Source organism: Myotis yumanensis, unplaced genomic scaffold (assembly GCF_028538775.1).
Source record: "Myotis yumanensis isolate MYYU_CA2020_CCGP unplaced genomic scaffold, mMyoYum1.0.hap1 SCAF_3, whole genome shotgun sequence".
Taxonomy (NCBI): Eukaryota; Metazoa; Chordata; class Mammalia; order Chiroptera; family Vespertilionidae; genus Myotis; species Myotis yumanensis.
In genome coordinates, this window is record NW_027223754.1 from 141062974 (window position 1) to 141086080 (window position 23107).

General features: G+C 44.2%; 1 protein-coding gene across 1 annotated transcript; it reads left to right on the forward strand.

The window, feature by feature from the left end:
- Positions 1-1520: 1520 nt before the first annotated feature.
- Positions 1521-21178, forward strand: CSRP2 (cysteine and glycine rich protein 2). The gene is made up of 6 exons (XM_070409679.1): positions 1521-1610; positions 12050-12162; positions 15805-15973; positions 19294-19423; positions 20199-20292; positions 20871-21178. The coding sequence occupies exons 2-6, from the start codon at positions 12051-12053 to the stop codon at positions 20945-20947; spliced, it is 582 nt and encodes a 193-aa protein (XP_070265780.1). The 5' UTR covers positions 1521-1610; position 12050; the 3' UTR covers positions 20948-21178.
- Positions 21179-23107: the final 1929 nt, after the last annotated feature.

The following is a 23107-nucleotide window of genomic DNA, read 5'->3' on the forward strand; positions in this document are numbered from 1 at the left end:
ATTCGGTAGAAATACTACATAAACCTACGCCAGAAAAATAAGTACTTGTAAGCAGCAAAGCTAATGTGGATTCTAAAGGACAAGCCTTTCATGTCAGTCCCAGAAGTCAGGTCACTTTTGCACGAGCTGTTATCATGGAAATTCGGATTGCCCCTATTTAGAAAAGCTCACAGCAGGCAGGAATACTTCCAGACTCCTGCCACAATATCAGGAGATGTCAATCACCACTGTGTTTTTGCACAGTGCACGGTAGACAGCGAATAAGGCTGCTATGATAATGAATTTATCCTGGATTGGCCCCAGCACATGAAATAAAACAATATTATTCTAAACCTGCTCTGCACTTTGTCATGCAGATACATGGCGGGGCAGTGGTTCTGAAACCAAGGCCTTCTGCCCCCTCCCCAAGGGGGCATTTGGCACATCTCCTATGAGCTACAATGGGAAGGAAAGGGTGCTATTGGCAGCTAGTGGGTGGAGGCACAAAGCATGGAGCAGCCCCCACAACAAAGAATTACTCCCAAACGTCAACGGTGTGGAGGTTGACAAGCTCTGAGCTACTGCATTTGTGGCCTGAGGGATGTTTTGACTCACCGCCTTTTTTGAGCCGCCCACTGTCCCAAATATCAGCTTTCAGGGATCATCGCACCCGACACTGAGGTCATCAGTACGCCTGGAATGGGAACCAGAGAGAGCCCGCATTTTTCTTGTTCTTTTCATTTTTAGAACAACAAATCATCCTGTAGCTCATGGAATTGGTTCCCTCGGTTGTCCCTGGCATCCCTGGACTTCCCTGAAACCAACACGCCTAAACCGAGGTCCCTTGGAGCACCCCCTTTCCTGGCGGGGTTTAGGTTACTTCCCACGCAGCCCGTGTAGCTGTGTCCTCGTGGTGGGAAAAGCAACGCGCTTGGGGAATGAGGCGTTTTCCTAACGTCATGTATTTAGTCTAGAGGAGACGTTTTGCTCTTTAAGAACAGGAAGGCTGCGGATTCCCAGAAGCTGGGAATCAAACCAGAGAGCAGTTGTCCACCGGGGCAGTTAACCACGGGGCGTTTACTTATGAGGGTAAGGCAGGGGGGAGGGTGGCGGGAAGCCCCATCGGGCCGATTTCTGCCGATGGAGCCTCCGCGACCTGGGACCGGTCCCTCCTGCAGGAAGGACGCGCACCCGGCGGGAAGGGGACGTGGCGGGCGGCGGGCTGTTCCCCGCCGGGACCGTCCCGCGCCGGAGGAAGGCTCCTTTCCCAACTCCATTTACCCCTAGAAACTGTGGGTCCGATGCGGACAGAGGGGCACGGCCGGCGGGAGCGGCCCCCGAGCGCGGGAAGCAGCAGGAAGAGGCGGGATTCCTGCCTTTTGTTTCTCGGCCCTAAAGTCCAGAGCCCCGCGGCGCAGACGCCCCACCTCCCGCCCGACGCCCCCAGCGCTCCCTCCCGCGGGTCCAGGAACCGAGCGAGGGGCGGGGCGCGGTGGGTGGGCGGGGCTCCCGAGGGCACGCCCACCAGGGGGTCTTTTAAAGGTGCCGCACTCGCTCGGCTCCTCCGCGCACTCCCTCCGACTGCGCTGCCCCAGCTCTGTCCGCGGTGCGTGGTCCAGCCTCCAACTCGAGTGAGTAGCGGCGGTGGGGGCGTCTCCGCTGACCTTGGGGGCGGGGGGTTCCCACAGCCTCCCGGGGTCCTCAGCCCGCCGTGTAGGGACCCCACACCCCCGTCTCCTATGACATCCCTCCCGCGGTCCCCATTTAGACCCCAGCCATCCTGCTCCCCCGTCCTCCCCACCCGCATTCCTCTCCCCTCGCAGGCGCCCCGGCTCTGCCCTGGGATCCCGGGCCCGCGGGCAGATAAATACCAGTGCATGACCCCCATATCAGCGTGCCCCTGCCGGTTTTTCTGGGAGAGGCGGGTTGGAGAGTTTCGCGTGGTTGCTAATCCGCCTTTTAGTCGCCCCGGGCCCCTCCTCCGCGGCCGGTTCCCCCTCCGCGGGTCTCCCCTGCCCGGAGCGTGGTGCGCGCTTCCCGGGGGGTTCGGAGCCTGGGGGTGAGGCGAGGGCTCCCGCAGCCCGCGCACCCGGAGTCCTTCCCCTGCTGCGGCTCGGACCCCCGGCCTCCCATTGTTCGGTGGTCTCTGCCACTAAGCACGGAACCTTAAACCGTGGAAGGAACAGCCGTGAAACGTCAATGGAAAACTCCCTGCTTTTTTCCGGAACTTTCTACCATTCGGGTACAAATAGGAGAGTAAGAATGCTCGGTTGAGAAATTCTGCAACAGGTCCTGAAAAAATCACATCCTGGGTTTCAGAGCTCCACGTAGGCAGCCCAGGGCGTCTCCTAAGTTCGGAGACGCCCACCTCGACCCCCACCCAAGCTAGGACGTTTGTTGACGATGTGTGTTTAAATGGTTACCCAAAATGTTTGACCTGTCTTATTTGCAGTCTGCAGACCAAGTCCATTTTCATTCTAGAATTGCTTTTTATTTGGGGTAATTTTCTATACTCGGACAGTAAGAATGAAGTTTTTAACTTTTCTAATCAACCTGTTTTAAAGCTCTCTATATAAAGAACTCAAATAGGACTATCTCAAAGTTGGCTATAATCTGCCTCACATTTTTCAGGAAAGAGATGGGCAGTATTCTAAAAGGATTTTACAAAGTTCCAAAACTGCTTACCAAACTATAACCCATTTCAAGGCCTCCGTGGTCTCTCCCCACTTTCTCCTTGGTCATTGCACCTTCCAGGTGATTGCCACTGATGCTTCATCAATACTTCTCAAGGTTCTTCCTACTCTGGATTCTAGTATCTTTTGCTCCTTCAAAGGAAAGTTAGGTAGAGACAGTGCTTACTTGGGTGCCTTAAACACCCTTTGACCAGAGCCACGGTTGATTTATTGAACGAATGAAGGAATTAGTAAGTTACAGTTGTGGTGAACAAAGATTTAGCTGGACTCAAGCAGTCTATGCATTAGCAGATTTTATCTATGGTTTCTGTCAAAAGTTTTTTATGTTTTTCACTAAATGTATTCAACGAATATTGGTTGCTACTGATATCTGCTAAATACTGCGCTGAAAGCAGTACTCAGTGGAGCTCTGTCCCGATTAAATTGCCAAAAACAGCACAGTGAGAAGAACAGGACTGAAGCCAGTTGGGCCCAAATTCATATCTCAGCTCCAGCACCCATTGGCTTGATGACCTTGGGCAAGTTATACTCTGACCTCAGTTACTTTATCTTGTAAAACAGATACAGCATCACATACCTTGCAGGGTTGTCTTAAGGCCTATACACAGCCCAGCCCAGCCTGGGGCGGTTTCCTGTAACTAGACCCTGTTCTACACTTGTTAAGTCTGTGGGGAAAAGACTGTTAGTGAAGGCCTCTTCCAGGAGAGCTGACTCAGATGTGAACACTAACCCTAGGCCTTGCCCAGAGGCCAGCTCTTTCGCCTCCCTTTGCAGACATTCACAGGTTTCCTCCCATCATTTCCTGGTCTGGTATTTGCATGGTCTCCCTCCCTTAATTACCTTAATTGCCAAGGATGGTGCTACGTGTTTATTTTGTTTTGTTTTTATTAATCCTCACCCAAGGATATTTTTCCATTGATTTTTAAAGAGAGTGGAAAGGAGGGGAGAGAGAGAGACACACATCAATTGTTTGCTTGCCAAACATGCCTGACCGACCAGGGTCTGGGATTGAACCTGCAACCCAGGTATATGCCCTTAGTCAGGAATCAAACCTGAGACCCTTCGGTGCACTGGCCGACTAGTGAAGCCTCTGGACTCCTTCTCGAAATGTGAAGTTCGTAAAATAAAGTACGTGGTACCAAGTTCACTGAACCCCAGAAGTTCACGGACTCTGTGACCCCAGGTTCATAACCCTAACTTAGGGAGCTTTCTCAAACTGGATTGTGGAGGAGCTGGACATGAGTTCTGATTGTTAAACATGTTAAGTTTTAGGAAAGTCATAGAGGAAGAACCAACAGAAGTATATTGTGAATCATTTGCAAAGGATATTAGGTTTCTTGCTTTTTTGCTTACCACCTCAAACCAACAGTACTACCAATTTTCCTTGACTCATAAGAAGAGGACACATACCATGTAATACGTTAGGGCCATTTCACTACAGGCAAGAAGGTTTCTTGGCGGGTTCTCTCCCAGAAGAAAAAGGTGAGGAGAGAATTGAATCCTCATCCAGCACATAGCAGTACCGGAAATACCCAATTTAAAAAGAACCTACGCCAGAGCCATGTAAGTCAGTACTATATTTGTGTGGCTGGTAGTGGTTTAGTTTTAGAGAAACCTCTAAACATCTATGAATTCATTTGAAGCTTACTGGTATTAATTTTTAGGTTGAATTGGTCATTTTGTTTTGGTTTCACTGTTATAAGCCACTTCATATCTCTCTACCTCAGCTTCCCCACCTATAAAAAGGGGATAATGATAATGCCTACCTCAGTGTTATGGGGATTAAGTTACTGTAAGTAAACTACTTAGCATAAGTAAAGCATACAGTAAGCTTTATATAAGTAAATAATAATGTATAATATTTTAACCTCTTATGTGCAGGCAGTATTCTGAGTACCTTACATATATTCTTTAATCTCAGAACTGCCTTGTGATATAAATAAGCATTACCTCCATTTTTGAAATGAGAAAACTAGCAGATCAAATAACCAACCTAACCTAAGATACTTTGGCAGATAAACAGTAGTCTTGACATATAAATCTTGGTCTGACTCCATCATGTGTAAATCATTCAAACATTAATTTGTTTGAATAACTCAATATATTGTAGTTAGCATGCTTGTGAATTGCTATGGCAGATGTTGGAGGCCAGGGTGACGGAGTTTATAGCATAGTTGCGTTCTAATTACAGTATGTGATTTGGCAGGTAGTCAAAGGATTTTTCTATACTCCCAAGTTGAAGATGTAAATGGTAACAGGCTGTAGAATCAGTAATTAATGGTGAGGAGGAAGACTGGGGGGAGAAGAAGGTCTTCGTGTGTGCAAGTAATTTGGTACCGCAGGAGTGATAATTCTCAGGTGATTTAGCGATCTCAACCTTTAAAATCAGATATGGGAGTTTTGGGGACAGCTTGAAGTCCTGGAGTCAGACGAGTGGATTGAGTCTGGATTCGCTTCTTTGGGGGTCAGTGACCTCAGCACGTCACAGAATGACTGAGCTTTTTGTAGCCATATTTGGGCCCAGCAGTGCTCCTTAAGGCAGTGGTTCTCAACCTTCTGGCCCTTTAACTACAGTTCCTCATGTTGTGACCCAACCATAAAAATAATTTTGTTGCTACTTCATAACTGTAATGTTGCTACTGTTATGAATCATACTGTAAATATCTGATATGCAGGATGGTCTTAGGCGACCCCTGTGAAAGGGTCGTTCGGCCGCCAAAGGGGTCACGACCCACAGGTTGAGAACCGCTGCCTTAAGGAAAAGAAAATCATCGTATATGGAGTACAGGCTCTTTGCCAGGCACTTCACCAACGTTATGAACTTTAGAATCTTCCTCATCATCGTTCCAGGAACCCACTTTCAGTAGATCCAGAAGCTAAAACCGTGTTTGCCATCCATCCCTGTGTAAGCAGACCACGCTGGCTTCCCAGGGCCCTTTCTACACACCTCTGTGTCATTGGTTATGTTGTCCTGCTATTATTTGTGTACGTATTTCTACCACCACAGTCATACTCCCTGAGAAACAGGCACACTTCCTAATAACCTTTATCCTCAACCCTAACCCAGGGTATGGCTTATAAAAGATTGAATGAATACATTTATATGAGAGCTTCCAAAACAGCAAAGCATTGCACAGTGTTTATTAGCTGCCCCTGCCCTACAATTACTTGAGATACAGAAATGAAGTTAGGAGTTAGCCAGATGAGGGAGGGAGGTAAGTCAGTTGCCCTGATGGAAGGGATTAGGGGTATAAGGAGGAATGGGAGACTTAAGATGGGTAGAGGAAGATGAGTATTGACAACAAAGGTTGAAAATTGTTAAATATTGATGACAAAGGTTACCAATAATTGAGTGCTTACTCTAAGCATTTTCTCAGCTCACTCTCTTAACAACTCTACAAGAAAAGTACTGTTATCCTCATTTTACGTATGAGGGAAGAAAGACTGTGTTGACTCCCTAATCCATGCTCTTAATTCACCCTGAGGCTGAGATGACTTAAAGGCCAGCTTGAGGATTGGCTTTGGTAGAAGGAGTCAAATGAAACATGGAGCCAATTGCTGAGGCACAAGGAGTCTATCCTTGGTTCATGGTATCTACTTAGATAAGGGAAGTAGACTAAGCGGGTGATTTGGGGAGCAGAAGAAACAGTTTTTAGAATGGACACTGAGTAAAGCTTCATGTCCAATTACTGACAGCTCATAAACGCTGGCCTTGTTAAAAATCATTGTAATTGGGGACAATGCTATTAACTTACATATTCTTTAGCAAAGTGACCCCTCTGGATGTGGCTCAGGATGAAATTGGTTTATAATAACTTCGCCCTTTCGGGAAATTGGGTTATAACCATGTTCTAGTGTAGCAACAAAGCTGCGCATATGGTGATATAATGTGAAAGCTTCTGGAAGCATTTAGAATCTGGGTGTATTGATGGACTCACTCCAAACCTTTGGTATCAGAACAAAAATCCAAACCTTTGCTTTCAGAACGAATAACAAACTTCAGGTGGCGACATGTAGGCTCGAAATTCATGGATTCAAGTCATTCAGATTCTAAAATAGGACAGCAAATGCCACAGGTATGAGGGATTCATGTACTCATTTTGTGGCTCTTGTTGGTTATCGAGAGTGAGGTAATTTTACCACAAGGTGACTCAGAGTTAGACTATAGTAATTTTCTTCTGGGGGCAGGTCTTTGTAATTTTGGGTGGTGTCTCAGTCTGGGGAGAAGCAGCAAACAGAAATTGCAAATAGGTGTTTGGATGCAAACAAGCTTTTTAATCTAACACAGTGTATGCATTCTAGTGCTGAAATACTTTCAGACATTGGAAACCAAAAACAAGACTGAGAAACAGAATACGCCCGATTGGCCTACTTGTGCGAGATGTGTGTGAAGTGGGATTTTATGTCTCCTCTTACCATTCTGTAAATTAATACATAGGACTGGAGGCATGCTGCCCAGATTGCTCAGCGCACATGCAGTTTGCTGTGATTAATGTCAGCTGTTGTGAAGTTGGACAGCCAAATGCACGTGTGAAAAACGAAGCCTCGAGTGGTTTTTTTTACCTGTGTAGCAATGCCAAAGAGTGACAGGAATGGAAGATCATCACACTTCCCCTGCCAGATGCAGGAAATGCCCATTGGAGCACACCCTGAAGTGTAAATCGGAACTTCGTTTCTTAGATGGTCACCCTAAGTCAGCGGTTCTCAACCTGTGGGTCGCGACCCCTTTGGCGGTCGAACGACCCTTTCACAGGGGTCGCCTAAGACCAACGGAAAACACATATATAATCACATTTTTTTTTTGTGATTAATCACTATATTTTAATTATGTTCAATTTGTAACAATGAAATTGGGGGTCACCACAACATGAGGAACTATATTAAAGGGTCACGGCATTAGGAAGGGTGAGAACCACTGCAAGTGAAACCATTGCTATACTTGCAATGCATTTCATCGTCCCAGGAAAAGTTTGTGAGTGACTGAATGCTAAGTTTTTCTTTACCTTGTTTGTGGCTCTGAGCTTGGCTCTGGGTGCCGGTCCGCGGGTTTCCTCCTGCAGGGCTGACCGCAGGGTGGACAGGATGAGACGTCCAACATGCTCACAGTTCCTGGATGTCTGCCAAGGCATTTGTTTACCATGTTTTGTTTTCAGTGTCTGGAGAGGTAGAGAGCTACCTTTCCCTCTTTTACAGATAAAAAACGTAACTATGCTATAGATAAGCCCAAGGTTGCACAACTGTTACAATAATGAACTTAACCCAAGTCTGTCTAAACCAACTTCCCCTCCTCCCTCTTTCTTTTCCTTCCTTCCATGGTGAAAATTTCAGACATACAAATTAGAGAGTATAAGGAATACCCAACTATCCACTATTTAGCTTAAAAAATTCTGAGAATGCTTTAAAAAATATATATGTGTGTGTGTTTAATTGATTTTAGAGTGTGAGGAAGGGAGAAGGGGAGATAGAAACATTGATCAGCTGCGTCCTGCACACCCTCTGCTGGGGCGTGAGCCTACAACTTGGGCATGTGCTCTGACCAGGAATTTAACCGACAATTTCTTGGTGCATGGGATGATGTTCAACTGAGCCACAATGGCCAGGCCTGAGGATGCTCTTTCTAACATCATTTGCCAGGACCACAGAGGTTTATTCAGAAATATTTAGGAAAGCTTTTAAAAAGTTAATGACTTGAAATTTTTACATAAATTCCAAAAATGTGACAAAGAGAAGTCAGGCAGTACTCCGTTTGTTTTGAGAAGGATAAGATCTAATTGGGAATCATACCAACAGGTTGAAAAAGGACGGATTCTTTAAAACAATAGAAATGAAATATTTTTATAAATGTCAAGTACGCTAGTAGGTGGGCAGGGGAATTACAGAGATGTGGTCCCCACCCCCAAGGGGAAGAAATAACAGAGTAAGTTGAATGTTGGAGAACTTAGATGGCTATTTCCTGGAAAGATGACACATACCCATTTGGTTGCTATGGATGTATAATAGAAGTAAGACTTGATTTGTAAGAAGTGAAATTCAGTAACCCTGAATTACATAAGTAAAGGGAAGATATTCTCCCAAGCTGCTCTTTAATAGAGAAAGAATAAGAAAAGTAATGAGTTAGGTTTTTAAAAATACATTTTTAAATGTTATTCAGAAACAACTCAGGATAGTGTGAGTCTTGATAGAAATCTGGCTTCCTATTGGTGATTGCTCCAAAGAAGATGTGTGTGAATGTGGAAGATGGCAGGCTGATATTAGACAGTATCCTATAAATAGAAGCCTAATATGCTAAGTGTCCAGTCGTCTGGTCGTCCTTTCAACCAATCAAAGCATAATATGCTAATGATAAGTTAAGGCCACTCAACCACTCGCTATGACGTGCACTGACCACCAGGGGGCAGACAGTTGACCAGTTGCTATGATGTGCACTGATCACCAGGGGGCAAACACTCCGACTGGTAGGTTAGCTTGCTGCTGGGGTCCTGTTGATCAGGACTGAGTGAGATGGACCAGACACGCCCTGGAGCCCTCTCACAATCTCTCCCTGGCTGGCCAATCTTCCACGTCCCTCCCCAGCCCCGATCATGCACTGGTGGGGTCCCTCAGCCTGGCCTGCACCCTTTCGCAATCCGGGACCCCTCAGGGGATGTTGAAGAGCTGGTTTTGGCCTGATCCCGCAGGCTAGGCCAAGGGACCCTACTGGTGCACAAATTCGTGCACCGGGCCTCTAAGTACTTTATATGATGAGAAATTCCTAGACAATAACAAATATTTTAAAAGCCAGCTGGGCTACTAATTCTTGACACCCAATTTTAAGTAATTGTATGTCATTACCTGTAAATCTGGATTTGGTTTCTGGTTTCCTCAGGAACCCTGAAAGTACTTTCTAGCAGATGTCTGTTGCATCCTTGAACATTCCAGAACAGAGGTAACTTGGGAGCTGTGGGGCAAAGTCAACATCACTAACTGCACTCTAAACTCAAGCCAGTGCTGGCTGCTGGAGCCAAGGCCATGGGTCAGGTTGTACAGCCCAGCTCAGGTTTCACTGTACATTTGAACAATGGAGCACCTGTTTCCAGGGAAGGGAAGGAGCAATTTATGCAACTACTAAGGGAAAGCTTGCAAATATGCTCTGTTGTTGCTAGATATTGATCCTGTGTGGATACCTTCACAGTAGCCTGGTAACACTGTGGGCCCTTGGAATTAACTTTGTTCCTGCCTGAATAAGGGAATAGGCCTTTTTTGCAAGTTGAGACCGATAGTTTAGTGATAATTAGTCATATCAGTCAGGTCTGTGTGTGTGTGTGTAGGTGTGTGTTATTATTGTTTGTTACAAGGAACAGGAGCTCCGTGTCCAAGTGACTTAAAAAGAGAATTTATTGGCTCACATACAGAGTACACGATAAGATGAGGCATGGCTGAAAAGTGTCTACATCTAGTCTCCCCATCTCTATTTTCCTCTGTGCTGGCTTCATTCTCTGTTTTCCTCTGAGCTGGCTTATTTTCTTATAGTGGCTAGACAGCTGCTAGAAACTCCATCCCTACATTCACACAGTTCTAAACCAGAGCTCAAATTTAACTTTCATTGAATTGGCTTGGGTCGCGTACTCATTCCTAAACCCATCACTATGGCGGGAGGGAGAATGCAGTGACCTGGCTGCCATCATGACTGAGTCACCCAGCCCTGGAGTTAGGGCAGAGTCTACACTGTTTCAGCCAATGCTTCTCAAACATCTGTGGCAAAGGACCTCTTTTTGTTTTGCTTTAATTTCGAAGTACCGACTGATTCTCTGACTCTACGCTGTTCAACAAGATGAATTCACTGATCACACTTCCGACTGTTGTGGCATAACATCGTTTAAAAGTTTAGAAATGCTTACCTGAATTTTGTCTTGAATTGGTCACAAGCATGGCGGACCATCACCGGGAGACCACATTGAATAAGTACTTCTCTAAACCACACGGACCAAGAAAGAGATATTTGTTCCCTGAAGAGACTCTAGGGAAGTATTATCAGAAGAGGGACAGAGAGTGAATGCTGTGGGCCAGAAAGATGCCCAACACAGTGATTCAGGAGCAATCTTTCCTTTGGAAAGGCCTCCTGGTGTTCAGGAAGTTGCTGAGTTCCGGATCGTCTTGATGCTTAGGGCGGGAATTTGCCACCCTCCTGTTCATTTTAAGGACTGAAGATTCCTCCGTCTTTGGCTCAGCGGCCCTCCTTTCCCTTCTCGTCCCAGCCAGGTTAGAGTGAGTGAGAGGGGTCCAGCTTTCTTAACCAGCTGTTCCCTAGAGAAGCAGGCTGCTCCTCCGAGGAGACTTACCAGGCAGGGACTACGAACACCACTCACAGAAGGGAAGTCTGAAAATGATAGGGAAAAGGAATTCTTTCCCTGTTTCGAGGTCCCACCTCCGGGCAGGGCAGATGAAAGTTGCAGGACAACTTTCTGAGGTGGTGAGGGCACTTGGGTCTGAAGGCCATTCTGAAGTACGCATTTACCGTGCATCCAGGTAGACCAGTCCATTGAGAAGGAGATTGGACACGTTGGCCCTCCATCAGAGCAGGGTAGCCGAGGACTTAAACTCCAGCTCTGCCACCACATCGGGCCACCTTGCTCAAAGGTTATTCTGTGTCACTCAACAAACAGTTCATTCTGCCGGGAAGGGAACTCGTAGCATGTTCTCTATGGACTGACTGCCCCATCCAAGAGGGAACCTTAACTGTTGGCTGGATTAGAGGACTCTGGGATTGGGGAGCATAGAAATTTACTGTAGCCATCTGGAGGGGTGTTTGTTGTGATCAAAGCAAGGCTCTGTGCGCGCAGTCATGCTTGTCACAGACACTATTTATGCTACAATCTCGCATAACTTTAGCAGACAAATGCAAAATGTGTTCTTGCAGGATAACACTTTCTTCTTCCCTGGAACATTCCTCCCTAGAAAGTGTGCCATAGCTTGTGCATGTCAACTGTTAGGAATTTGGTGGGGTTACAAATGAATTAAACCTGTAGTAAAACACTCCACCTAAGAGCAAGTTCCTCCGCTGTTTTCTAAGCAGCTCATTATGACTGGGTGTGTGTGGGTGTGGCCGCTTGCACGCCTGTGCATTCCAGTCCCAGTTTGTTTTGTGCCCGGCGACCTGCGCTGTTCTATTGAGTGCGGGTCCTCTGTCCTGTGGGGAAAAAACTTGCACATGACAAGCCAGAGTTTTCTGATGAAAGTCCTGTAACTTGAGAGAGGAGAGGAGGTTACTTTGGAGGAACGCAGGCCTCCTAAAGATGTGTTTAGAGCGGTCCATAAAGGAAGGAAATCTGCACATGCTCTAAACAGCCCCCCGGCGAGCTTGGGGATGGGGACATTCTAATGCATCTTCATTCCTTCAGGATGCCAGTGTGGGGGTGTGGCAACAAGTGCGGGGCCTGCGGGAGGACCGTGTACCACGCGGAGGAGGTGCAGTGCGATGGGCGGAGCTTCCACCGCTGCTGCTTTCTGTGCAGTAAGTACCTCCCCGTGCTCCGCTGGGACTGGCTTCAGTGTAGGAAGCTTCGATTTACATACTTAATGAACAAACTGTGGTTTTGGAAAAGATTTTGCCTGTCTGTTCTCCTAGACACTGTAAGTGCTCAGCCCAGCAGCAAGGACGGCAGGTGACCCAAGGCCTTGGGCTTCCTGAGTCCTCATGGCTCTGAGCCTCCCTCTGGCCTTGACTGTCATTTGTTGTCACAGCTGCCTCCCCGGGAGTTATGTGGGTTAGTTGGGCACCCAACACAGTGCCTGGCGCTGTGCATGGAGCTCGGCTGGCACCCCATCCCCCCAGCCTTCTCTTCCTGCCTGAGCTCCTTCTCTTTGAAACCAGCCAGCTTGTTTCTCACCACACTGTTGAAATTCAAATGTCTAGAGCAAGTATGTCAAACTCAAAGGCTAACACAGGCCAAATAAACCAGGTTTAAGTTTATGTGGGCCACAAAAAAACAAAAGCTTCAATTTTCATAGAAACGTAGGTTTATTTCGATAGACACATGCTGAATACAAAGGGCTGAAATAAATGAGTAATCGTTAACATAAAATAATAGAACATTTTAATCAAAATTAATCTTTTTTTCTTGAACATTAAATTACCAGACACTGAATAACTGCACAAATTAATAAGCGTAACGCAAATAAACCTATTTTTCTTGTTCTCTAAAAGCGAAATATTTCCTGTTGCGCACACCAAACAAGTCAGTCCAAGGCTAGTGACATGGCCATCGGCTGCTAAATATTTGCTGCCAGTATTAGTGGAGAGAAATGGTGCGCCTGCACGTAAGGTGCATAAGGGAGATGAATGCAACACGATGATAGTAATCAGTCATTAGCGAATGTTGTAGTTCGTTATTAATAATTATGTATAACAGGATATTGTAATAAGTAAGCTACGAAATTTTTATTAAAACGTTTCTTACATACCGTTATATTGGCTGGGCTGCAAAAACATTCATTGTGGGCCGAGAGTTTGACCTGCTTGCTCTGGAAGCTCAAATTCTGTCTTCTCTAGTAGTGAATACTGTTATTTCTGGTCATTGATACCCTACAGTTGAGGGAAAGGAACTTGGGATTTGGAAATACCACAGAGGCAGGTTGGGAATATTGTTTAAGATGGGAAATGGTCAGTGTCTGACGTAGGCAGGAAATAAAACAACACTAGCCTATATGCTCAAAAGGGAGTAAATACCTGATAATGAGAGAAACAGAGTCAGATAAGCTCCCTCTTCCAAGCGCATTTCCTCCAAGTCTTCAGTTTTAAACAGGAGAGTAGTAGCATCAAAAGCTCTTCATTAGTCATCTTCTGATGTAAGTCATTGTCTTTAATGAGGGATTTGTTATGTGGGGAACCCTCCCTTACATGCAGTAATTTGCTTTATCTGTAGGACTGTACAGTGACTATTACTGTTGGAAACTACAAACTTTAAAAATAAATTTGGTTACACTGAGAAATAATCTTCAGAGGAAACTTCTCAAGTTTTAGTTGTCCTTTTCCCTCTCGGCACCAGCATTCAAGGTGCCTGGGACTTTTTATAGTGTAACTGCTCTGTAGAGAACTAGACACGGACAACACAACACGGTTACAAAGAATAAAAATACAACATATGAAGGTTTGTTATGTACGCCTCCATGATAACTACCATTTCTCAGGTTTGGTTTAACTATTCCTTCTCTTAGAAGTTACTCTTTCTTTTTTTTTTTTTGGAGGAATCTATTTTTCAGCAGGTTTGTAGTCAAAAGAATATGTGAACACAGTGGAAACGCAAATACTTTAGAAATTGCTCTTAGTTTCATCTAGGTTGAGCCATGGTGTTTACACCATAATGAAGTCGGTGTTTATGAAATGTCAGGTATTTTACTGGTTATTTTTACTACTCCTTCCTAATATTTGCCTCTGCTCACGACAGCCTTTTAAGGAAATAATTCAGAGTAGTTAGAATAGGGGTGAGGACTGGGAGGAGAGGGGTTATGGAGTAAATTTTTCATATACTTACACTTGCTTTGGTTAAATAGATTGTTTTTGTGGGTTTTTTTTAGTATATATATATTTAGAGAGAGAGGAAGGGAGAGGGGAGAGGGAAACATCAATGTGAGAGCAATGTTTGATTGCCTGCCTAGTGCACACCCCATACTGAGTATCAAGCCCGAAACCAGGGCATGTGCCTTGACCAGGGATCGAACCGGCAACCTTTCAGTGCCCGGAGTGACGCCCAACCAACTGAGCCACACTGGTCAGGGCACTAGATGTTTTTCAAAACAGCTTTTATGTTTATATTTAATGTCCGTTAAGGATGTTTATTCTTCAGCAGTATATGGTTTTAGGTTAATTGTCTCTTTAAACAAATGTATGTCAGTACTTGAGTCACCACAGCCAGGGTAGGTGATGTCATTTTGTTCTTCCAGAGAGACTTTGGTCTAAGACAGCGGTTCTCAACCTGTGGGTCGCGACCCCTTTGGGGGTCGAAGGACCCGTTCACAGCGGTCGCCTAAGACCATCCTGCCTATCAGATATTTACATTACGATTCATAACAATAGCAACATTACAGATATGAAGTAGCAACGAAAATAATTTTATGGTTGGGTTACAACATGAGGAACTGTAGTTAAAGGGCCAGAAGGTTGAGAACCACTGGAAGACAATAGAAACTTCATAACTTTTCTCTATGCTCAGCCACCCTGCTTGCCCCCAGCCCTTCTCTCTTTCTTTCCTTCCTCTTTTCATTTCCCCCCCTCTTTCAAATAAGAGGGGAGTCCCTTTTTCTACCACACTAATGTTGGATTTCCAGCTGCCCGATTGTGCTACCAGCGGGCTCCCTCATAATTTCTACTTTTCTCAAGTTTAATTGAAGTTTTCGAAAGTGAAATAATGTCTGGATTAGACATGATGACATTTGGCAGTTTTATGAAGTGGGATACTTAGAAATGTCTTGTGGTAAGAAATCCATCAAGAAAGAATGTGTTCTCTCCTTTGGGGTGGAAGGGAAACAAAAGCAGACTTTTCACCCACTTGATGATCTTCAGACAAACCTCCCACTGCCGGAGAAGCAGTGGCAAGATGGGAGCATGCTTTCTCTCTGAGACTAGTGATGAAAAGGAGAATTCTAGATGGAAAACAGTTTAATCAAGACAAAGGCAAGCTCTCCCAGGAGCTGCTTCCGGGAGGTGGTGCTACAGAGGCAACTGTCCCAAGACACTCAGCCACCCCTGTTGTTCATTAGGTTGTGATTTAACATTTGGTATGAAGAGGCTGAAAAGATGGGAGTGTCGAAGGTTTGGGAGCAAAGTGTTAGTTTTGTTCCTTTTGTTGGTGTAATTGCTGCATTCTCAAACGCCTCTCCCTCCTGCCAGAGGGCAGGTCATATGGAAAAGTTTGAGGCTTTAAAATTCAGATGCCTTTCTGAAACAACTGTCATATCCATGGAGGAAAGCAAACAGGCCTCAGATGTGGCTGACCTGTCCAGATGCCGTCTCAGGGCTTCTGGGAAACCACAGATAAAATGGGGATGTGAGCAAGCCTGGCCGTTACCATTTGCAGACCATGTGTCTGTACCACCACTGTTCTCAGGAGAAAGGCATCTTTGGCTCATTTTTAAATTCTAACTTTTCCCCCCTCAGTGGTTTGCAGGAAAAACTTAGATAGCACAACAGTGGCAATTCATGATGAAGAGATCTACTGCAAATCTTGCTACGGAAAGAAGTACGGGCCAAAAGGCTACGGGTATGGCCAGGGCGCTGGCACGCTCAACATGGACCGGGGCGAGAGGCTGGGCATCAAGCCAGAGAGGTGAGTTAGGACCATGTTCATGACCTTCAGAGGTGAATTATAACAATTAATGTTGCTTGGCAAACAGGAACCTGGGAGTTTTCAGACTTTTATCTTAAAGTGACTCAGATTTTCTAGCATAAAGTAGTGGCTATTCTTTAAGGTCAAAATTTGACAGTTTTAGACCTACCACAGTTCTTAGTGATTTCCAGTCCTGGTTTGACAGCATTCCAAAGTGTGTCAAGCTGTCATGATGTCCTCAGAATCAAGTGGTATGAAAGTGCCTCCATTTCACACCACGGAGGCCAGCTGTCATGAAGTCACATAAGGAAATGAGGTATCTGAATCCCGAGATGCATTGCCCCTGTGCGGTTAAGTGGCCAATAAAAATTCCCCAGGACTCTTTTCATGTAAGAATATTTCTTTCTTTCTTTTTTTTTTTTTAAAGGGGAGAATGATGATTTTTATTTTTTTAAATATATTTTATTGATTTTTTACAGAGAGGAAGGGAGAGGGATAGAGTTAGAACATCGATGAGAGAGAAACATTGATCAGCTGCCTCCTGCACACTTCCTACTGGGGATGTGCCTGCAACCAAGGTACATGCCCTTGACCAGAATCGAACCTGGGACCCTTGAGTCCGCAGGCAGACGCTCTATCCACTGAGCCAAACCGGTTAGGACATCATGTAAGAATGTTTCCTCATCAGGAATTTACTTTTCTCTCTTACAGTTACTTAAAAATTGAATTTCCCCTGTTTTTGATTCTTTGAGATAATAGTGTTAAACTTTACAGGTTTTAGCCCCAAAGTAGTGAGGAGCTAAGTCTGCTAAACTTCATTTGCTATTTTCTTCATTGGGAATTTTCTCTTATTTCTGGTTTTGACCCAATTATTCCCTCATTTGAACTTCATATTTTTTTCACACCTGTTTTATTTTGAAGAGGCCAAAATTGGTGTAGTACTCCAATAAGATGGCCCTTTCCTGAACAAGACTGCTAACCGTGGCTTCCCTATGGGCTAGACACCAGGCAGTACTAACATATGTGAGCTCATGAAATCCTCACAACAACCCTACAGGTACGGTTTCCCATCTGACTCAAGAACAAATTGAAACAATGAGAATGAAGTGATTTGCCCAAAGCCATGCTGCTAGTTACTTGTAGATTTAATTGCAGAGAATGGGACTTAGTGTAACTCCAAAGCTTATGATTTTAAACACGGTACATTATGGCATGCCCAAAATAAGTGCCTATTGTCTGCTGAACATTTCTGGTCACTATATATGATCCTCACAGTTGCTGAGTTTAATACATTGTCTCTGTTTTATCAATAGGCTCAGGTCACACAGATAAGTGGCAGAGCCAGGATTTGAACCCACATCCATTTGGCTCCCAAACGTGTGGCCTTTGCACTGCAGTGTGGACTGCATCAAGGCCCACCTTTCTCTGTTGTTGGTTTTTTTCCACACTCGGGGTCTCTGAGCCATGTCCCTGTTGTGCATCAGTTGTGCAAGGGCCGACCCATTCATTGCTGCATGCCATCACTTGCAGGAGCCCAGCTTGCCTTTGTCTTCGTTGAAGTTCATTGTTTATGTTCTGCTCTCCTTTTCCAACTGATTAAAATTCACTCACTCCCCAAGATCTTATTTCAAACCTTTCAAAACACATATCCTTATATGTCCTCCCCCAAATAAAACTAAATTTATCCATGACCCTCAAAAAAGTCAGTCAGTGATTGTGGCCAGTTTTAAAGTCACAAAGTCCTCTTTACTCCTGTCTCTCCATCTTTTCGAACTGCTGTGGCCAGTTTTAAAGTCACAAAGTCCTCTTTACTCCTGTCTCTCCATCTTTTCGAACTGCTGCCGAGCCTTCTGTGCTGGCCTCTTGACCTCTGCACACCTCTTCCCTGTGTTAGCCTGGCCGCATGCATAGTCTCCTTCAGGACTAGGTGTAGGGACTACCTTTCCAAGAAGCCTGTGGTCTGGACCACCTTGGTGACAGGTGGTAATTTTAACAGTCACGGGCACCACACACCTTCACGAGGACCTCCTGCAGAGGCTGAGTGGGTAGGCGCATTCTCATTGAGGCAGACCTGGCCTTTTCAGCTCAGGCTCACCAGTTTACTAGTCCTTTGGCCTTTTGGCAAATTATTTAACATCCAAGCCCCCGTTGCCTCATCTGAAATTTGAGGTAACAGTTATCCTTACCCTACAAAGTTGTTAGCAGGTGGGAGATAATTTATATGAAGTTCTTGTTAACATAGTAATTGACAGATTTGGGAATTGACTTGTTAACTGCAAGTGCTGGATATCTTTGTAAACAGCTTTTGAAGATCACTTTTAAAAGGAAGTATATATACAGTAGGCTATGGAAACAGTTTTTAAAATATGCCTACACTAGGGTAATTAGAGAAACCAATACTAATATGAATTGTATTTTGAATTAGTATTATGAATTGGTATTTGTTACTTAGAATAAAATTTCCAGGGGCCACATCAAACATGATTCGAAAAAGTACTGAATAAATTTTTCCAATAGGAAAAATTGACACTTATACCATTTGCTAAATACTAACTATTGTTCTATCTAATCTGCTCAACTAATTTTTAAGGTTCCAGAAAGGCCTTTAAATCTTCTCAAAGCCCAGACTGGTGTTCTGCATGGTAGGTGCACCTACATATTGAATAGAAAAAAATTGGGAAGCAAGGAAACTATCGTGTATCCAGTGACAAAATTCCACTCAATCGAGAGAAAAAATAATGAAATGAAATCAAATAGTATGAGCAAATTTTCTAAAATATTTTCCCACAAAGAAAGTGATATGTTTATACTTCCCTCTATGTAAGCTATATTTGGAAATTAATTTGTAAAGCATGCTTATTCTTAATTATAGACTGCTTAAGTCAACTGACCTACATGCAGAAACTGCTTAACTTACCATTGATTTTTTCCAATCTCATGTGAAGTAGAACGCTAGATGTGATTCTAATGGTACTAATATGACTCTGGGTTAAAAATATGTGTGATGATACGATTTTATAAAGCATAGCATAATAGTTTAGTGGAGAGGCTAACACTGGGGACTGAATAAAATTTGATATTAGGCTCAGAAAGAGATATTTTAGCTTGGGTCTTTTTGTAACAAGAATGAGCCCATAAATAGGTTAAAGTAATAACTATGGTCGCACCTGAGATTAATTTCTTCTTCCCCCTTGGCTGGCCTGGGAAGGCCTCCAGCCATGACGTGTAGCACCACGTCCTAGAGTTCCATTGTGCCTGCCATATGGACTTACAGGGGCCCTTTGGAAAATCTCAAATAATTTTTTCTCTCCTTTCCACAGTGTTCAACCTCACAGGCCGACAACAAACCCCAACACTTCTAAGTTTGCTCAGAAGTACGGAGGTGCTGAGAAGTGTTCCAGATGTGGGGATTCCGTGTACGCTGCTGAGAAGATCATCGGAGCAGGAAAGGTAAGGTGGTGCTTTGCATTAACAACATGAAGGACAACTCTCCGCTTTTCCCCTTAACCCTCCACATCCCACACAGGCACTGTGTTTTGTAAGTCAATGCCGAGGATCAAAGTTGTTTTTTTTTAACTGCATTTCTCTCTGAATCATTAATTTTTTAAAGTACTGCCCTTATACAACAAATCACATCTATGTTTAAAGGAAACTTGTTTTCCTAGGGGGCGCTTCTGAAGGTTGGTAACAAACATGGCTGGGCTGTTAACAAATCTGGCTCTGCAGGTTATTCAGTGTAGTGCAAGCATGTCAAACTCAAAGGCTAACACGGGCCAAATAAACGAGGCACGTGGCCCACGGGCCGTGAGTTTGACATGCTTGGTGTAGTTGGAAAAAAGCTGTTGAACCGGAGTCAGCACACCTGATGCCATTCTGGTGTGTGGATTTAGGGAAGTGGCTTCACCACTTCACCTCTTTGAGCTGCAGGGTTCTCAACCATAAAGGGGGCCGTGTTTAACGGTGCGCACCAGCCTTGCCACAGGTCTCAGACTGCTCTCAGGGAAATGGCCCTTCCATGGGGTAGCTTCCAGTCCATGTCTTGTGTGAGTGAAGTTTGAACTAAGCCCTTTTGTCGGTGACCGAGAATGCAAATGCGGGAGAGATCCAGTCCCGCCGTGGTTGGTTGAACCAGCGGTCAGGAACTCTTTCTGGGTTGATCTTCCCGAGTGTCTGAATTTGTACTGCAGGAACCAGCCTCTCAGACTTGCTCACTGGTCTCTTTCAGCCCTGGCACAAAAACTGCTTCCGCTGTGCCAAGTGTGGAAAGAGTCTTGAATCAACAACTCTGACTGAGAAGGAAGGCGAAATCTATTGTAAAGGTAAAGTTAATTTCAGGTATTGTTTATCCGTATGAATATCCTGCACTGGCTATTTGTTAATAAAATGTCACCAGCATTAAAAACACCCACAAAAGAACAAAAAAGTACTCTGAAAATGGGGGAAAGCAGGCTAGTGCCACTGGCTGTTTGAAAATAAAAGATCTAGGGATTCTTCCAGATGACAGAAACCCACAGAACAATTTTAGATGGATACAGTCAAGTTCTTGATCACTTAAAACTCCCCTACCAGTAAAACAAAAACCCCACAACAAAGTCTTCTTTCATCTTTTTGTGTTAAGCAAAGCCTATGAGTATATGCTTTATGTCTATAGGTGAGTATATAAGGTAATAGACAGACATATAACTTTCCTGGCCTGATTTTCATGCTCGTAACTCAGCGAGCTGAACACTATGGAACCAGAATGCTCGGACTTGGCCTTTACAGTTACTACATCTTAAATAAGTTGAACTTTTTGGCATAGTCAGTTTTTTAACTTCCGATGGTCTGTTCATGGGTCTTAAGCAAAGCTAGCAAAGCTTAGTGAACTTGCAGTAACTCTCCCTTTCCTTTTTTGTAGGATGCTATGCAAAGAACTTTGGGCCCAAAGGATTTGGCTATGGCCAAGGAGCAGGAGCCCTTGTTCATTCTCAGTAAAGGTGTAAACCCAGAACCGAGATCACACACTGAGAATCTCTACATAATCTAGGCACAGAAAATCTAACACTAAACTACTGTGAAATTCTACCAGCACTTACGTACTGTATATTGCCCTGTACTTGGATAGGCTGGCTGACTAGTAGGAAGAGAGCACTGTATCCTTTTGCTTTATTCATCAGCATTTTCAAGAACCATTTCTTTTACATTTTAAATAAAACTTCAGCTGGATTTGGGTGTTGTCTTTCAATTAGCTTTTGGAAGAGCTGTTGTGATTTCAGTTAGTAGAAAATCCTTTGGGTCCCTACCTGCATTTTATTTGTTGAGAGAAGCCACCCATTACCCAGTTGACTCACTAGGTTAAGGTCTGCATTACAGCGATTGGAAAAGACTTCTCTTTTAAGATGGTAAATATGCCTCAAGAGCGAGGGTTACTGAGCAGTTCAGCTTCCTCAGAGCTAGTATTCAGCAGTGCAGCATCTCCTGTAGCGTGGTGGTTACTCCGATTGGCTCCTAGACAACCTGCATTAGAATCACCTGGGGGTATTAAAAGGCTGTTCCCAGGCCCAGCTTCAGCCCCACAGCAGCAGAATCAACAAGGATGGGGCCGTAGCCCTTCCAAAAAGTCCCTCAGAAAGGCACATTGACCCAAGGTGGGCGCACTGTTAAACCAAGCTTAAAGATTCTTTCCTACACCCAAAGGTCATTACAAACAGCTCCCTACTGACAACTGTCGAATCTGAGGCTTAGGGTGACATTTTGGACTCGGCTAAGCCCTGGGAACTGAGTGCGTTCTCACATCAATTCTGCACAAGTAGCAAAGCTTGTTGCATTGTCCTGGTGCATTCAGCTGGCTCGGGTAGAAAAGGAGAATTAGATTCTATAAGGACCATTTTCATTACTTAGAAACTTTGTTCTTTACCAAAGACTCAACCCAAACTTTTTTTTCCCAGGAGTAGGGTCTGAAATTGGTCTGTAATTTAGTGAAATTGAACCAGCCTAATCTGTGAACACATCTTAAACCTTTTCCAAAGCCTATCTTATTAAATTGCTTATTTTGAAGAGCTAAAGGGTGTGTGTTATGTATGACATGAAAAAGATAGAAACTTAGTGGGAAGAAGTGAATTGAAAGTATACCAGGTGATAGAATTCATGCTTATTTACCTCATAGCCCAGAGCACTTCACGAGTTCCAATGTGAGAGAGGGGTGGGCCTTTCCTTTAAGCAGGCTAGGGAAGTTAATTGGCAATAAAGAAGATAGCTTGACTTGAAGAATTATGCAGTAAGTTCTGTATGTGGGAGTTTTAAAACATCCTAGTCACACACAGATTCTTTGAGATACCCATCAAACGATGGAGTCTAATTCTCATCCCTTTGAACAAAGGCTAACCTTGGTGATGCATTTTTAACTCACAGAATCTGATGGACAAGTCTAGGTAAAAAATGACAATACAGCTTCTGCTTGCTTACTTTCTTGGGGTGCTTACTTGTAGAACTTGAGCCACCATGTTTTAAGAAAGCCCAGACTACATATAGAAGCTAAATATAGGTGTTATAGCTATCACTCATCAGCCTTTATCAATCAACCTATCACACATGTGAGTGAGCCTTCAGATCATTCCAGTCCTGTTTTTGAACCATCCCAGCTGACACCAAGGGGATTAACGTGAGCTACTCTAGTTGCGTTCTGACTAAATGCAGATCTGTGAACAAAAATACCATTTTAAGCCACTAAATTTGGGGTGGTTGGAAGCAGTAATAGATTACCCAGAATGTTTTATATAATAAACTTCCCTACACAGAGGCAACATTTCCCACACTTACTATTTCCCAAATTGTGTTGGAGATGCTAGTAATATCCTAGAGAAAAATATTCTATGTGAAGTTGCCAGGTGCCTGGTAATTTGAGACTTCTTGCTTAGTTAGATAGATATCCATTCATAATAAGTAAAATTATTCTTAAACTGGGAGTCATGGCAAAACAGCTACTATGAAACTGTAAACTTAGCTTCCACTGGTTTCAGGAGTGGAGAAGGGAATTTGGCTTTGGGCAGACTGTTCTGGGAAGAATTACTTTCATCATTTGGATGCAAATTGACAGGGTAGCACCCAAGTAATCCAAGTGTGATATTAAAGTGCTACGTGGCAAATACATATTTT

What these genes read in the sequence shown, in the direction of transcription:
- CSRP2 (XM_070409679.1), top strand. Translation starts at nt 12,051, where the DNA reads ATGCCAGTGTGGGGGTGTGGCAACAAGTGCGGGGCCTGCGGGAGGACC. An exon ending in AGATCATCGGAGCAGGAAAG is followed by an intron (nt 19,424 to 20,198) that starts GTAAGGTGGTGC and finishes GGTCTCTTTCAG; the next exon opens with CCCTGGCACAAAAACTGCTT. An exon ending in AGGCGAAATCTATTGTAAAG is followed by an intron (nt 20,293 to 20,870) that starts GTAAAGTTAATT and finishes CCTTTTTTGTAG; the next exon opens with GATGCTATGCAAAGAACTTT.